We start from the raw sequence: 16,726 nt of genomic DNA on the forward strand, positions 1-16,726 counted from the left end.
GGTATCCCATTATTCATTGAAGAAGCGAAAACAACCGTTTCGAGAATGAGAGCAATGGGTTGTACATTTTTGTCTCCATATCAATCATTCAAAAAACAAAAACAACCGTTAAGACTCTCAATACCAGCATTAGGAATCTGCAGTGAAGAATCAATCAAAGCCAATTCACGTTTTTGTTATCTTTTACCTATGTACATACATACATACATCATGAGTCCATGAATCTGCTAAGTAAAAGTATTTGCATTGTGATTCGAGAAGTTACCAACTACGGGAAGCGCGCTTTACCACGTGGTTCATCCAAAGAATTTTCTCTAGTATTAAGAGGAACATATACGATTTCTATTTGGGGTTCTCAGTTTTAATAACGACTACAAGTTTTAACATTAAAATATTGTGAATATTTTTATGCGCAAAAATTTACGGAAAAGAGTTCGAAATTTCAATAAAACACACAATAACGAAATCCAAAAAACCCAGCGGAACTGAATATTTTCACATTATAAGCAATATTTTGTCTTCTACTTTTATATCAAGTGCCGCTTCGTCGGTTATTTATGCAGATTTCTACAACAGCTGTAATTATCAGGCGATTATGACAATTATGCATGAAGCTTTCCTAGAATTGCGAAGCGCGTTTCCTGATTTGGACGCAGAGGTGCGGAGCATATTGCTTACGCGCTCTCAGGATGGGGCAACTATCTCCGATATAAAGGGTAAGTAATTTAAATTTTTATTTTCACGTTTTTCTATTAAAACATCTCATTGAACTTAAGTGTATATTGAGTTTACCAAGGAGAAGGAAACGTCGGAGACCCAATAAAGTTCTTATACATATAACTACTCATACTTATAACTGATCAGCTGATAGCTGAGTCGGTTTGTTCATGTCTGCTTATTTGTCGGACCACTGTTACATAAACTGAACGGTCACAATCATGAAATCCTACACGGAATATCATTTCAAGTCAAAACCAAGTCCTTGCGTGGAAAACGTTATAATTTGAGAAAATATCTCCACGAAATTTTGCATGGATTGTTGTCCAAGGCAACGGTACATTCATCGAAGAAATTGTTTAATGCATGCTGCTATAGCATATATAATAGCCTCCATAAAAACTGACCGATCAAAATCTAGTTCTTGTGTGGAAACTTTTTTATTTGTGAAGAGTATTATACATACCTTAAGTCCAACCGAAGTTAACGTTTTATATCTATACTTTTAAGAGGTAAAATACAGAATTTTGAACTAACCATTAAAATTATTCAGTAAGAAACGTAAGTTCAAAACGCAAAAATTTGTGTTTTTGGATTTCGTAAATCAGTTAAGTTTTAGTGTACTCTCTTTGTGCCGAAAAGTTATTGTCGTTTTCTCATACGGCTTAACAGTTTTATTCTCGTTTAAAAGCTGTACTTATTTATTTATTTAATTTCTAGATGATTATAGGAAAACTACTGGTATAGTGTTTCCAATATTTCAAAACATTACCGAGTTCCTTCTCTCAATACCGTTTGTTACTGCATTTTGTAATGAAAATGGAAAGCTCATTTTTAATGTCCAACCTTCAGCAAGAACAAAGCACATCTATGATTTAGTACAACAACAAAAACCTCAACATCAACTTCAAACTCAAAAACACCAACAATTTGTTCAATATAATAACCAAAACCGAGTCGAACCTTTTGTAAACAATATTTCATCTAAGGAAAACGAACGTGATGAATTTTGGTACCGCAACAATAAACAGATTGATTACCAAAAAAATAACGAATATACTAATAAGAAAAACATTGATAATAATGAAATCAGCGAATCGGCAAATATTGATGTAGTAAAAACAAAGGTGGGTCTTGAAAATTTAACATCGTTGCAAACTAACGCTCATAAAGGTGTTTCCAATTACACTGAAGAAACGGGAAGCAATAATTATTATCAAGACAACTGTAATCATCTGTAAGTATGATTCATTCATATTTTCCTATATATATATAAGTACACAATATATAAACATACACATTATATTGTAAAATATATGAAATTGTTCGATAAAAGGATGAACACGGTTTATGTAGCCTGAATTGATTAATCTACCATTTGTGGGGAGCAAACGATTGACAGTTTAGATGTCCTTAACAAGGTTCAACTGGATTACACTCGGTTAGGCCATAAATCCTGACGACCGTCATTTGTCAAAGTTGTGGAAGGGTAGACGGTGTTGGAAAACCTTGGCACTTTCTCCCTAATAGCCCAACTAACTCGCTATCCTAAGGTCGAAACATCTCGGTGTTTAATAAGATTGTGATGGGTTCAATTTGTGCATATTGACACATATTATTATCTTACATGTATATAAAAATGAAACGCCTTTTTTGTATATCCGCGCATTTCGCCCAAACCACAGCACGGAAAGACGTGAAAATTTGCACGGGTATATCTTTAGTCCGGGAGAAGGTCCTAACTGCGGCCTTTTTCTGCAAAATCACCCTCGATTTCGCAATTTATGTCTATATTTATAACCCAAGAACGGCTGAGCCGATTTGGCTGAAAATTGAAGATGAGTTAGCTTGGAACCTCGGGACGGGCATAGGCTACTTTCTATCAGTTTATGTTAAAAGTCACAACAATTCATAAATATAAGAAATTATATTTCAAAATATAAGAATGTGTCCAATATTCATGTCCGAATCTTTTGAACATTTTTTTCTTTAAAAATACAAAATAAAATCACACAGCTATTGGCAGGGTACAGAATTTTTTGTTTACATACACATATGTATATATGTACATATATGAATTATAGTGATAGTTGTAACTTAATAAGAAAAGGTTAAATCATAATTTGAGATGAGTGCATAATAGCTGACAAATATTCCTATGTTTTCTTACGTGTAGTATCTGGGTTTTAACAGTCGATTTTGCAATTACATTCGATGAATGTTAAACAAAACATTAACATATGATTAGATAGGGGGCGCGAGAAGCGCCCTCTTCTGCTCTACTCCTGCGGTGTTATTCACTATAAAAAGAAGCATATATGTACATGTATGTGTATGTGTGAGACTGTGAAGATGTTGTTACATCATACATATTTATGTACTATTCCTTAAGGGACGGTCTCAGTGTTTTTTTTTTAATGTTGGAATTAACAAATCAGTCCGATTTTTTTATAAATAAATACGTTCATGACGAATACAAAATAATTTTTTTATGTTTATTTAGTGGGTGTACAATAGTTAAATAATTGGTTAAAATGACACATAATAAAAGAAAAGGTCCTGTAGAAGTCTGCGATTGCGGCCCCAATTTTGGTCTAAAGAAAAAATGTCAAAAAAAGTATTAAGCTGTAGAAAAGTCGCTATCGCACTATGGAAGCTTTTTTGTTTTTTTAATTTGACGAAATAGCGGAAGTTTGAACAAAAACCATCGAATTTTGACCTTTTTTCGACAGTTTTTCGTTGACAAAAATAGTAAGATTTCAAAAAAAAAAGCTTCCACAGCGCGATATCAAATTACGTTAAAAATTTTTTTCCAAATTGGAACTAAATATCTTCAAAACTCTTCCCCTACGCTATATTCCCCACTCTGTTCCCTTTCTACAAGAAACGCTGTAGCGACAACAAAAATGCAACAAAAAATATATTTCTCGAAAATTTCACACTGACACCATCCTTAAGTGATTTGCGAAGTCAACAAAATATGTAGATTACCAAGTTAACTATTCCATTAAATTGCTATCACGGTAAATGATATCCTTGACAACAAGGAACGAGCGGAGCCGCTGGCTTATACTAGTTATATTTAAAAAATTTTGAGAGCACTATAAGAAGTAAGTTATCGCGAAAGGATTTCCCAAGTCAGACAAAGCGTTATAGACTAAGCTGAAATACTTATACATACTTATAAAAGTGTTTTGTCAATAAAGAATAGAATTGAAAACACTAAAAAGTCATTGTACCAATTATGCTGTATACGTGTGCTTTCTTGTGCGTTATTGAAAACGTTCTTTTTCAATCATCGGCAGGAAAAGTTATTAAAATGATGTAAATAATCGCATATTCAGTTTAGTTACCTGTATAGTGTTACACCTTAAATAAAAAATATGTTTACTGTACCGAGTTTAACTAATCAGATCCACGAATTTTTTGCTAGTTTCAACAGATTATGCAATCAACCAAAAATGGCATCACAGAATCTTGGACACAACTTCAATAACATTCATTATTCAAATCAAAATAATCGAATAACGAAACAACAATCTACATATTCACAAGCAAAAACAATAAGTCAAACATCTCAATTTAGATCAATTCAACAGCAGAACTATTTGAATACGAATAAACTGGAGAAGAAGCCTAATCCATACAAAGAATCTATGGCTAAATACATACCTCCAAGTACGAGTCGACCCATCTCACCATCGTGTACCAAGAGTAGTCGATATAATGATTCGATCTATACGACAGATTCCGACTATGAGGCACACCTCTTGGACTTCCCCTTGTTGGGCGATGATTTTTTTTTGTTTTTGGCGCGAATGGAATTAAGATGCAAATTCAAAAAATGTAAGTTTAACACAAATTATGGCCCAATTACACGTCTGAATTGTTATACTAGTATACGTAATAGTCGGTCGGACTCCGATATTGTGCGTTCATTAATACTATTACGAGTATAATAAGCTAAAGCCTTATATACTATTTATATGTACTTTTATAAGCTTTTTATAGTCTTTAACAAACGAAATCAACCCACTTTATAATTTGAAGTTATTATAACTTTTTTGCTTTCTTCTGTTATCAAAATAAATTATTATAATTATTTTATCGAATACATGTGAACGTTGTTGATATATGTATCATCTAAAAGATTGGATATGAAATTAAGATGTTTTTTTTATTATACGCTTAGATAAAGTTAAATGTAAGACATAAACCTCGCTAAGATAACCGAATTATTGACCAAGATATCTATTATGAAAGACAGAAAAAAAGAGGACGAGGAAATCTTTTGAAAGGTGACGTTATATAACAAATAGCAATCGTGGAGTTTAAGCTTCCTCATATATTCTGATATAATATTTTCAATTCAGCGTATTAATATATTTCATATCACCTCAGTCAATTCACTCACAATAATATGATTTGAACGAAGTTCCGTAAATTCAAGCATATTTCTGAATATAACAAGTAAGGAAGGACTAAGTGTAGATGTTACCGAACATTTCATACCCTTGCAACTTACCATGGTCAATTCTGGGGAAATATTTTCAGATACAAAACTTGATTTTAAAAATGCTGCGAAAGAATTCAACATTTATTGTTCGACGAAATCGTGAATGGATTACAATTAAACTTGTATATTATTAACTTATAAAATATTATAGGTCATAGACTAAACTAGTTTTATAACTATATTTTACTTCCCATCAGCGAAAATTATATTAAAACCATCCCCAAATTAGATATGTGAGATAAAATCGCCCGAAGAGGCTAAATTTAATATACTTACATATGTATGTAAGTATTAATTTGATGTGAAAAACGTCAACCAGAGGATCGAAATCTATCATATTAGGGATATGAGGCTTGGACCAAGGTTTAAATCAAATCCAATCATATTAAGCTAAACTATATAAGTTTTAAGAAAACTTATCCATTTAATTTCACTAAAACATCACATATTTTGATCATTCTAAACGGTTTAAGGATAGGTGGGAAATCGGAAGTCAGAAAAGATCTGGGCTGATTGCACAAACTTTTGACATTACTCAGGTATACTTGATATATACTCATATTTTCAAACAATTTTATAAGTTTATAACTCATACACTTCATATTCGGCATAAGATTTATTAAAATAACGAAGATCATTAAATATAATTCGTAGGAGATTGGGTAATTCGTGAACCAAAACTACAAATTTCGGCATTATACTACTGTGATCAAATTGAAAGATATAATTTTTTAATTTATATTTTTGTCTCACAACTAATGGTTACATTTTGATTTTTATTTTTCTCTTACAAAATTAGAATTATTTCATAAATTTTATTTATTGCTCGCTAATAATAGTTATGCGGTGAGTTTTAATCAACTCTTACGCAATAAAAGTTGAAAGGTAAGCTTTTTCTTTTGCCTTGACAAATAATACTCTCACGTTGAAATAACTCTTATTTTGTAAGCTAAAAATAATATCAAAATATAATATAAACATAATATATAATATAAATATAATATTTTATTAGGAAAGAGAAATCAAAATTTAAAAGTTTTTGACATACATATGTACATATTTGTGTACTCCTTAAAATAACCAAAAATTTCTATTACTACATTACAGAATTACATTTAGGTACAAAATTGTATCCATAAAAACTATAAACTATTAAAGATAAGTAAATTATATATGTAAATACATATATAAAAGAAAGATACACTATTTATAACTAAGAACGGCTGAACCGATTTGGCTGAAAATTGGTGAGGAGGTAGATTAGAACCAGGGGATGGACATGGGATATTTGCTTGTTAAAAGTCAATACAATTCATGAATATAAAAAAAATTGTAAAAACCATTTGAACATTTCATTACTTAAACAAAGTTCAACTATTATTATTCAGCATAATTTCAATCCACCTCAATTATGCAACGGCGCACTTTTGGGGAAATATTATTGAAGCAACCATTTTGACTGCAAAATTTAATGGAGAAATGATCTCCTTGCCTCTTGTTGAATTAAATTGAATTTGAAAATGTTTATAATTAAAAAGTATAAATATTATTGTTATTATATATAACAAATCGAAGATAATTTGTATCAAACATTTTCCAATTCGGAAGTAACCCGCGGTGTTATTTTTACAAATTTTGTTCATTAAAACATTTCACTGTATTGAATAATTTATAATTAATGTAAACAGTACCTTAGCTTAATGGTGTTTTGTGGGCGTGGCAGTGGTCCGATTACGCTAACCGATTATATCAACCTTTACGATGGCGAGGAATATGTTTACAAAGTTTCATTAATGTTTACTCAAGTTACAGCTTGTTCAGACGGACGGACATAACTCTATATCTAAGGCGATTAGTTTTAGGTGATCCAATCAACCGTTAGGGGATCAAAACTAGTATACTCTGTAGCAACGTGTTGCAAGATTCTCCTTTTTCTGGCGTAGAAACCGCTTACGCGTTTATAGCCGAGTTAATAACAACGCGCCAGTCGTTTCTTCTCTTCGCAAGGTGGCGCCAATTGGAGATTCCAAGTGAAGCCTCTTCCTCTGCTTACCCCGGCGGGTACTGCGTCGAATACTTTCAGAGCTGGAGTATTTTCGTTCATTCGGACGACATAACCTCTGTCTGTCTTTTAATTCCTTGAACCATGTCAATGTCGTCATACATCTCATAATTATCGTTTCATCGATCGGTTTCAACTTGATAGAATTTGAAAAAGTTAATAATTTTAAAAGTAATGGCTGTTTATGTTGATCTAGATTCAACCAAAGCTGGAGCTGGAGCGTTTTCGTCCATTCGGACAATATTCGGCCAGCATATGATCTCAATATCATCGGCATACGCCAGCAGCTGTACACTCTTATAGAAGATATTACCTTCTCTATTTAGTTCTGAAGCTGGAACTATTTTATCCAGTAGCAGGTTGAAGAAGTCGCACGATAGGGAATCGCCTTGTCTGAAACCTCGTTTGGTATCGAACGGCTCGAAGAGGTCCTTTCCGATTCTGACGGAGCTTTTCGTGTTGCTCAACGTTAGCTTACACAGCCGTATTAGTTTTACGGGGATACCAAATTCAGACATCGCGGCATAAAGGTTGCTCCTTTTCGTGCTGTCGAAAGCAGCTTTGAAATCAACGAAGAGGTGGTGTGTGTCGATTCTTCTTTCACGGGTCTTTTCCAAGATTTGGCGCATGGTGAATATCTGGTCAGTTGTTGATTTTCCAGGTCTAAAGCCACACTGATAAGGTCCAATCAGCTTGTTGACGGTGGGCTTTAATCTTTCACACAATACGCTCGATAGAACCTTATATGCGATGTTGAGGAGGCTAATCCCACGGTAGTTGGCGCAGATTGTGGGGTCTCCTTTTTTATGGATTGGGCATAGCACAACTTAAATTCCAATCATTGGGCATGCTTTCGTCCGACCATATTTTACAAAGAAGCTGATGCATGCTCCCTATCAGTTCTTCGCCGCCGTGTTTGAATAGCTCGGCCGGCAATCCATCGGTAAATAGAAATAATAAAATCTATTTAAAACTTACCTTCGTCAACAATTTAACGACGTAATATGTCTTTATGTAAAATGACAGCTAAAACAGGGTTGCAATTATACTTTTACGTGACATTGCATTCAAATATACATAGGTTTTGGTCTGACATATTTTACAGCCATTGCAAATAATTTTCTGCGTGTATTCGTTGTTGTGCCGGTGCACCAAGAGGAAATATATGCAATTCTTGCACCGTGCAGGGGTTTTGCAAGACCAAGAGAATACCCCTTATATATTTTTCCGACTAACGACACTTTATGGACGGGGCAATATTCTAATGTTGCCCATATGCAATACCAATCTTCTTAAAGTACCAATGAAATAGTGTATCAAGTTAAATTAATTCCCCTATTACGCACATATATAATTGTGCGAGTACACCTTCATACAAAAACATGAATATCATCAAAAGTTAACTTAAATATAAGTGAATATTAATAAAAGATATCAATATAAGGAAATATTTTATAGTGAACATTTACCTACATATTCATTTAATGGTATTTTCGTTGTATTATTTAATTTTGTCTCTTTGCTGTGTTTGTTTCAACTATACACATTTATGCAAATAAAAATATTGAATATTTTGTGACCAACTATCAATTTATTTTCTTATTTAATTTTCTTTTTTTGCTGTACATATGTATTTTCAATTAAGTTTTTATTTAAGGAACGAATCCTAAAATACATTCTAGCTCTGAAAAACAATTATTTTACTTTGGTACAATTTACAAAATTACTTAAATTTAAGTGCTTCTGGACGTAATTTGTACATATACATATGCAAATCAGTACCATTTAAGTCGTCAAATACTGCTTGCAAGCCTCTCATATGCTCCATCATATGGTTTTGAGAGTCCTCCTTCAGATAGGTGATCCACCCAAGTATAAGACGAACAGTTCTTTGAATTGGCACAAATTTCGGGGTTGTCTTTACCAAGTTTGTGGCAGATGTACTCTGCCAAATTTTCAAGCTCGTCGTTGTTGAGAATCTTCAAGTCATCATTTTTTTCAATTGGGTCAGAATAGATCAACTGACACACGTTGAAAAATATTGCCTGCAAAAATGTAATAAACATACATACGTGCGTATAAATAAATGGAATAAATTGTTAGTTAAGATTATTATTACAATTAGGATAAGAAACAGTGGTTTAAACAAGACTCCATCCTTTTCTGCCGTTCATTAGCCTCTGCAGGAGTTAATCTGGTTAACGTGAGAAAAGCGCTAGGTAGCAACTTCGTTAGACTCCGCGAACTTAAACCTGCAAGAGTGTTTGGTTATAAAAGTAAAATTATTGTAATCAAAATGCTATAATTACCCATTTCAAACTGCAAATTTCTTTCACATTCAAAGGCGCGGGCGAATAATAAGTCAACCGTGACGTCAGCAAGAACAGCTGACTGAAAGCAAACATGCGCATTGCGCAATCTTGTTTCTATCATTCTTGGTAATGCTTGATATTTTTGATGATACACATACCGATAACGTTTTGATATACGACCGCTATTTTTGTTGTTTACAGTAACTTGAAATATATGTACATCTCGGCAAATAAATAAAATTAAATTAAATTAAAACAGGGAACATTTGCGAACAATTATTTTTGAACTTAACTTAGTTTTTTGCAATGAGGCTCCATCAAGGGCCTGGGCTTATCGAGGTTATGATGAAATCAATCGATGTGGTAGATCACCTCGGGATGGATTTGGTAAAGGTCGTCCAAAATCAGTTATCGATTCCGATTACTTTGGCGGTCAAGAAAAAAAACGGATTTCGGTATGAATGGGGTATGTACGGTTAGAGGAGCTCCAGAGGAGGAATATGCAAAAATAGTGTTGCTAACACTTATATTTTTTAAAATATTCCCGATTAAAAATTCAAAAATTTGTATTAATATACACTCTAAACATTGAAATAAGTTAACATTTCACTTTTATTTACTTATATTTTAGCTTAATTTAAAAATCACTTAGCGCACTCATCGTTGAAAAGGTTAGATTGTTTGCATTTATGAAGAAAACGAGCGTTGCTACATCTTAAACACCAAATATGTAGGATTTTCAACGATTTTTCTTTGTTTGTATTTTCGAGTGTTGTTATTTTTCTTAAAGAAAGTATATTCGCGTGATTCTTCTTTCTATATTAACCACAAGTATAATAAAAAATACTTTCCAACATTTTTCAAGCTATAATTGTGTTGTTAACCACTTTTCCATTACATACGAGTATGTATATAGTATATGTGGGCAAAATCAATTATGTAGACAAGATTAATTATATTTAACAAATTAATAATGTGGTTTATTAAACAAAACTATTGATTTCAAGAATACAAAGAAAAAACGATTTATATTAAAATTAAGTCTCGCAGATCTTCTTCTTCTTCTTCTGCCTTTACTGTGCTGCCATATCGTTTCATTCCCACATATATATAATATGTGATTAAATTTAATAAGCACAAATAAGTAAAACTCTATAATAATAAATTATAAATTATAAAATTTACATCATATAGGTTTAAATGAAGTACTTTCGCGTAGTACTCCTTTTTGCGTAGGCTGCCTTCGGCCGCGCTTTAAAAAAATACCCCTGGTCGAGCCAATACCTGGGGTAACCTAAGTATTTTATAACGTAATAAAAAATCCATATGCATGGAAAGATTGTTTATACTCATTTAAATTTGAAATAAAATTTATAGACACACTTGTTTTTATTAGAACTAAGATTGCTAAATAAAGAAGTTATATCGGAAATAGAGAAATTCAGCGAATTGCTCATATTTGCTTATTATCACATGGCAGGGCCCATTTCCTCAGTGTAAAAAGTGATTTTTAAAATATAGATTTCTTGTTTATAAAACCTGCAAAAAGTGTAAATTGTGAATTTGTTTAAATGTTTACAGTTTAATTAAATGAATTTGAAGTAAAAAATGTGCATACAGTGTGTTAAATGTGGTAAAATAGCTTGTTGAAATGTTCGAATTTTGGGAATTTTTGAACTTTCAATTATATCTCGTAAACTAAGCGTTTGCGGTACCTATTACCCTGTGTATATATTTTATAATCAGGAGGACTTCCTCTTTCCAATCGGAATTGTACCATTCTGTGCACAAACTAACATTGCCACATCGTCATGTAACCTATCTTGAGAGGCTATTGTAGGTTTAATGGCACCAGCATATATTCAATATTGCATGGACATTTCACTGTAAAGAACTTTTTTGACGTTGGATCATACACAATTTCTCGATCGCTCAAAAAAGGCTCGTGCACTTCTAAGCAAATAATTGCGTGCTTTTTCGAAACAACTGGATATATTGCAACCATAAAACTAGAACAAAGCGGAACCTGAAATTCTGAGTGATAATAATAATTTGCTTGTCATTTGTCTTTCAAGAAATCAGATGTGTGCGAACTCGCACACATCGACTAAATAACTACATTTTTGTGTACTCAAAACATCAATTTGATGAGTCATCCACCGTATAGTCCTGCCTTGGGGGACCGAATGACTTCTTTTTATTCCGAAGAAAGAAGTGCCGTTCGATACGTTCAGAATACATGTTTGGAGATACCTCAATCAGAGTAGCAGAAATTGGTTCGAACGGTAATTAAAATTTGTTTTCGTTCTCTAATCCCGAAACATAAAAGGCAGCTTACGTGTTATAGAAGGAGAAATCAAAAAAATGTTCCAGAACAGTTGTCTAACTTATTATCGAGTATGAATAAATTGAACATCTTTAAAGAAAATGTGTGTACTTTATTTTTTATTTATTTACGAACGTTTATAATTGAAAATTTACCAAAATTGATCCTCAAAGAAATCGTTGCTTTTTAAACACTCTATTTTTGAAGTAATATACAATACATATTCTTATCACTTTTTTTTGTGAAATATTTTCATAAGAATTTACATAGTCTATTGATGGTTTATAATGATTAAAATAATATTTATATGTAATATGTGTCAATATCAATTATACCAAAAATAACTATTTTAAATTCTAATGAACGTCATTGTTTTTCATTTCTTTACATTTCATTTTACGATTTCTGCCAAATCGTTTGAACAGCGCTTCCAAAAATTTTAAACTGAGGTTTGTTACACAGAATACAGGCTGTGATAATTGTTAGAAAAAAATTGCACTATTCGGCCATGTTGTCATGTAACACTTTTGAGTTGAGAAAAAAAAAGCATAAAAAGAATATAAATTGCCAACAAAAGGTTAAATACTCTTGTTAATTAGTGAAATAAAATTAATTTAAGTATTAGTTTTAAGTGAACATTTATAGTGAACCAATAGAATAACGTTGCATCTATTTATTTCGGCACGACTGACATTATACAAAAATTTTGTTTTAGGTTTTCTAATTTTTATAATGTAAAATGAAAATAATAATTTCAAAATAAAGGAAAGCAAATCTCACAATAACATTAATAGTTTCAGGAACTGTGGGCGAAATTAGGTAATTGCCTTTTATATTTCGGATTTTGGCAACCCCACTTTTCAATGACGACTCACAACTTTATCGTAAAATTTGTCATTTTTGATGTACTCAGAATGTTTTGACATATGAGCAATTTTTTTGTTGTTTACAGTTACTTAACATATTTATTTTCGCGCAATTATTTTTTACAACTTTTGATAGGTAGGTAATCTCAGCAAAACCGATCATCTTAATTAAATTTTTGATGACAACATGACAGGTGATAATGAATCGTGGATTTATACATGTGAGCCCAAAAGTTAGCAACAGTCGACTGTATGGATGTTTCAAATTGAGTGGAATCCAACAAAAGCTGTTCGCTCACGAAGCACGTCCAAGAAATGTTTGCCTGCTTTTGTGAAAAAACTGGACTTCGTCGCAACCATACCACAAGAACATCGCAGAAAAAACGCATGTAAAACTGTATAGATCTTAATGGAGTATTCTCAAGTTTTGAGAAACATTAAAGCGTTTTTCGATTATTAATATTTGTTTGCGTTCTCTAATCCTGAAATATAAAAGGCAACCTACATACGTATATCCAGAATTGATTTTATATCAACAAAATCAATTTAGAGTATAATAGTTTTGTTAGCATAAAACTTATAGTTATAGATATAGGCACGTGACATTCTTCTGACAGTCCTATGCAAAAAATCCAACTACAACCACGCCTACTTCCCATAAAATATATATTAGTCAATGTGTTTTGGATGACTTTATACTGCATATATCGGCCAATATGTGAGCCATCTCAATGAAAATGAAAGAGTGTGTTTTACTCATAAGAGTATATTTATGTGCCTATGACGAATAAAATCGGGCGGAAACTTGACTTAGCCCATATAAGGGGATATTCTCATGTAATCATTTCGAAAAATCGATTTTTTTTTTATTTTGACAGTAAAACCTATTGAAAACATTTGAAAGTATGTGAAACCCAAGGAACATTTTATTAGTATGTGGCATTTTAATAGTATAGATACAATCATGCCGATACTACCCCCAACACTTATATACTTCATATAATGATTTTCGTTTTTCAAAAACCTTATGAAGAATAAGTCGGTCAGTGTGTGAATTGTATATCACGTATAAAGTTATGTGGTTTACCTCTGAATACAAACCAATTCCTTACATAGTATGAACTTTATGATAATATAAAGAGTTTCGATACTCTGGTTGACATTTTCCACATTCACTCAATATATTAAATTTAGCCTCTTCGGTCGAGTTAATATCTCATACATATGAACGAATTTCTTTGCTTTGATTCTTACAAGTTGCAAGAGATTAAAATGTTCGGTGGCACCCGAACTTAGCCCTTCCTTAGATTTTTTAATTTATATTACATTACTAGCTTTTTACCCGCGGCTTCGCCTGTAGTGGAGCCATAAAATAAGTATGAGAGATAAATGGTAAGGGTATAATAATAGAAATGAGTCAATATGGTAACTAAATTTTATTGCTTGGCTGAGATCAACAATTTTTAAAAAATACTACAGACAATGAAGTTGCAAAACCTTAAAATATGCGTATTGAAATGCAACAACAAATGTTAAAATATATTTCACCGTAACTAAAATAAATAATTCTGAATTTTAACAATTTAAAAAAATAAAATACAAAGTATTAATCTAGGACATTTTTTGTAGACATGTTATAAGTTTTCCCGTCGGGTGCAAATATGTGTAAATTCCGGGCATTAGATACACGTGAACAGGCTACATAAAGTTGACCATGAGAGAAGCATGGGTTTTCTAAATGCACTCCTGCTACCTGTAATGTTTGTCCTTGTGCCTTGTTTATAGTAACAGCAAAGCTAAGCTTGACGGGAAGCTAAACCCTTTTAAATTGGAATGGAAGCTCAGTAGGAATAATCCGAGGTATTATAACACTATTTCCCTTACCGACACCTGTTAAAATAGTAGCACCAAATATGTTCTGTCAGAATTTTTTTTATTCGAAGCTTTGTTCCATTACATAGCCGAGAAGCATCTAGATTTCGCATAAGCATTACTGGTACATTGAGTTTCAATTGAAGATTATGTGACGGTGCACCCGATAGTTCAAGTGAATTTAAACACTCCCGTATCTATAATGTATCCATTGATAAATATCCCTTCACTTCTCCTTGAACCTCGTTTAAAATGTCAGTGTTCATGGTTGAAACTTCCTTACTGTAATGTTAGATGGCGTTGAAGTAGCTAAATTTGACGATTTTTGACACATTTTTTATCTTTCTTAAAATTTTATTTTAATATAAAGTACCCTATTTTACTTCTAATACCTTCAGGAGTATATGAACAAAGTTTCATAATGATCGGTTAAGTAGTTTTTGCGTGAAAGCGTAACAAACAAACTTACATTCGCATTTATAATGTTAATATGGTATGATTTTTAGATGACAAAATACTGCAAAGTGGGCTTTGTGTATCCGGACAAACTATTTGCGGTGCAATTAAAAGAGTTCGACAATTAGAAGGTCAGTGTAAGAGTATTATCGTTAACATTGGATCTGTGGATATAATGAAAGGTCGGCCTTTGGTGCAAATAGAACATGATTTTCGCGAGCTCATCAACTTAATGTTCAAAAAGGGATTTACACCAATTCTAACGACACTGGCTCCCCTTGCCAATTTTGCACACGATGAAATTACTAAAACTAAATTGGAGCGCTTCAACAATTTCATAAAAAAAGAAGGTGAATTCTTATTAGTTATGGACATATGGGCATGCTTAGTAAATGAAAGAGGCCACATCCTATTCGACTGTTTTCAGAAGTAAGTAACTACCAATGCAACCAAAAAAATTAGCGTTTCTAATATATATACAACATTGTTTCTTCAGCGAACCAAGAATAGTAACTGGTACCTCAGAGCCGTACGTGTTTTGGAACAAAATTGGTCGACAACGAGTTTTGCAATTAATAGAATCTCAACTGGAGTATTAATATTTTATATCTGATTTGAAATTGAAAATTTTTGAGTTATCTATAAATTTTAACCATGAATTGTGTATTGCATTATTAATTGTTTTAAAATGTGTTACTGTTTATATAGAAACGTTATTGATTATTAATATTATAGGTGCGTCAATTTTTGTTAGATATAACCTAAATTTATTTCTTTCAATGTAATTATTTTATAGCAATATATATTTGTTCATTTGTATAGCATATACTCGTATCAAACGTTGTAAAGCCAACAAAACCTGTATTCGTTTTTTTTTGTTTTTGGAAACAAATACAGTTTTTTGACGCGCTTTAAAAATTGTATTCAGATATATATCAGTGCACAATATATATTGGTGAATAAGATTTTTGAAGAATGATATTCCAACAATAAACCGTTATTGTGAAAATGTAACAATTTAGCTTCTACAAAATCAATACCGGTGTTGATTTGTCGACAGTTGTAGAAGCTGAAACATTTTCCACATAATAACATTTGTAAGTATTTTATTTAAGTTTAAATATTGTATGATTTGAATGTGATTGATTAATTGATTAGGAAAATATGAACGAGCTACAACATTTTATTAACTTTAAGGTAATAATAATATGCCAAACAACTGCACTCCAATCTCTTTACACAACTGCTTGTCTGAAAATGTAAATTTGTCGTTATGTAATTGCACTTTAAGCGCAATACAAATATGTAAGCTGATTAGTAAATATAATAAAATAAGTATATTTCTAAGTAAATGTATTTATTCAATGTACGATGTACTTTAGAGCTAAGTGTCTCGAGATTATATAATTACAATAACTGAAACTCAATTAAATAAAATAAAAAACTGTAATAAAAATAATACTAAGACAATAATTATAATGTTGTTACTACAAGGAGAGCGAAATGTTTTAAAATTGTCTTCTTCTTTAGTGGCTTAGACACCGCTTATGCCGTTTCTTCTTTTCGCCAATTGGAAATTCCAAGCGAAGCCAGACCTTT

General features: G+C 32.0%; 1 protein-coding gene and 1 long non-coding RNA gene across 3 annotated transcripts; one reads left to right on the top strand and one right to left on the bottom strand.

The window, feature by feature from the left end:
• Positions 1–210: 210 nt before the first annotated feature.
• Positions 211–16,397, top strand: LOC120782358 (maternal effect protein oskar). Its single transcript, XM_040114597.1, has 5 exons — positions 211–716; positions 1,438–1,954; positions 4,151–4,563; positions 15,178–15,556; positions 15,624–16,397. The coding sequence occupies exons 1-5, from the start codon at positions 596–598 to the stop codon at positions 15,724–15,726; spliced, it is 1,533 nt and encodes a 510-aa protein (XP_039970531.1). The 5' UTR covers positions 211–595; the 3' UTR covers positions 15,727–16,397.
• Positions 9,299–10,129, bottom strand: LOC120782359. 2 transcript variants are annotated; one of them, XR_005706248.1, is made up of 4 exons: positions 9,766–10,129; positions 9,605–9,686; positions 9,415–9,547; positions 9,299–9,340 (listed from the first exon to the last, which is right to left on the bottom strand). It is a non-coding gene; the product is annotated as an uncharacterized LOC120782359 (long non-coding RNA). The 2 variants fall into 2 exon arrangements; XR_005706247.1 differs by having other exon boundaries at positions 9,605–10,126.
• Positions 16,398–16,726: the final 329 nt, after the last annotated feature.

The sequence above is a fragment of the Bactrocera tryoni genome, chromosome 1 (genome assembly GCF_016617805.1).
Source record: "Bactrocera tryoni isolate S06 chromosome 1, CSIRO_BtryS06_freeze2, whole genome shotgun sequence".
Lineage (NCBI taxonomy): Eukaryota > Metazoa > Arthropoda > Insecta > Diptera > Tephritidae > Bactrocera > Bactrocera tryoni.

Bases quoted from the DNA above. Each gene is read 5' to 3' on its own strand.
- LOC120782358 (XM_040114597.1), top strand. From the start codon at position 596: ATGACAATTATGCATGAAGCTTTCCTAGAATTGCGAAGCGCGTTTCCT. The intron at 1,955-4,150 runs GTAAGTATGATT...ATTTTTTGCTAG, and splicing joins CAAGACAACTGTAATCATCT to TTTCAACAGATTATGCAATC. The intron at 15,557-15,623 runs GTAAGTAACTAC...TTGTTTCTTCAG, and splicing joins CTATTCGACTGTTTTCAGAA to CGAACCAAGAATAGTAACTG.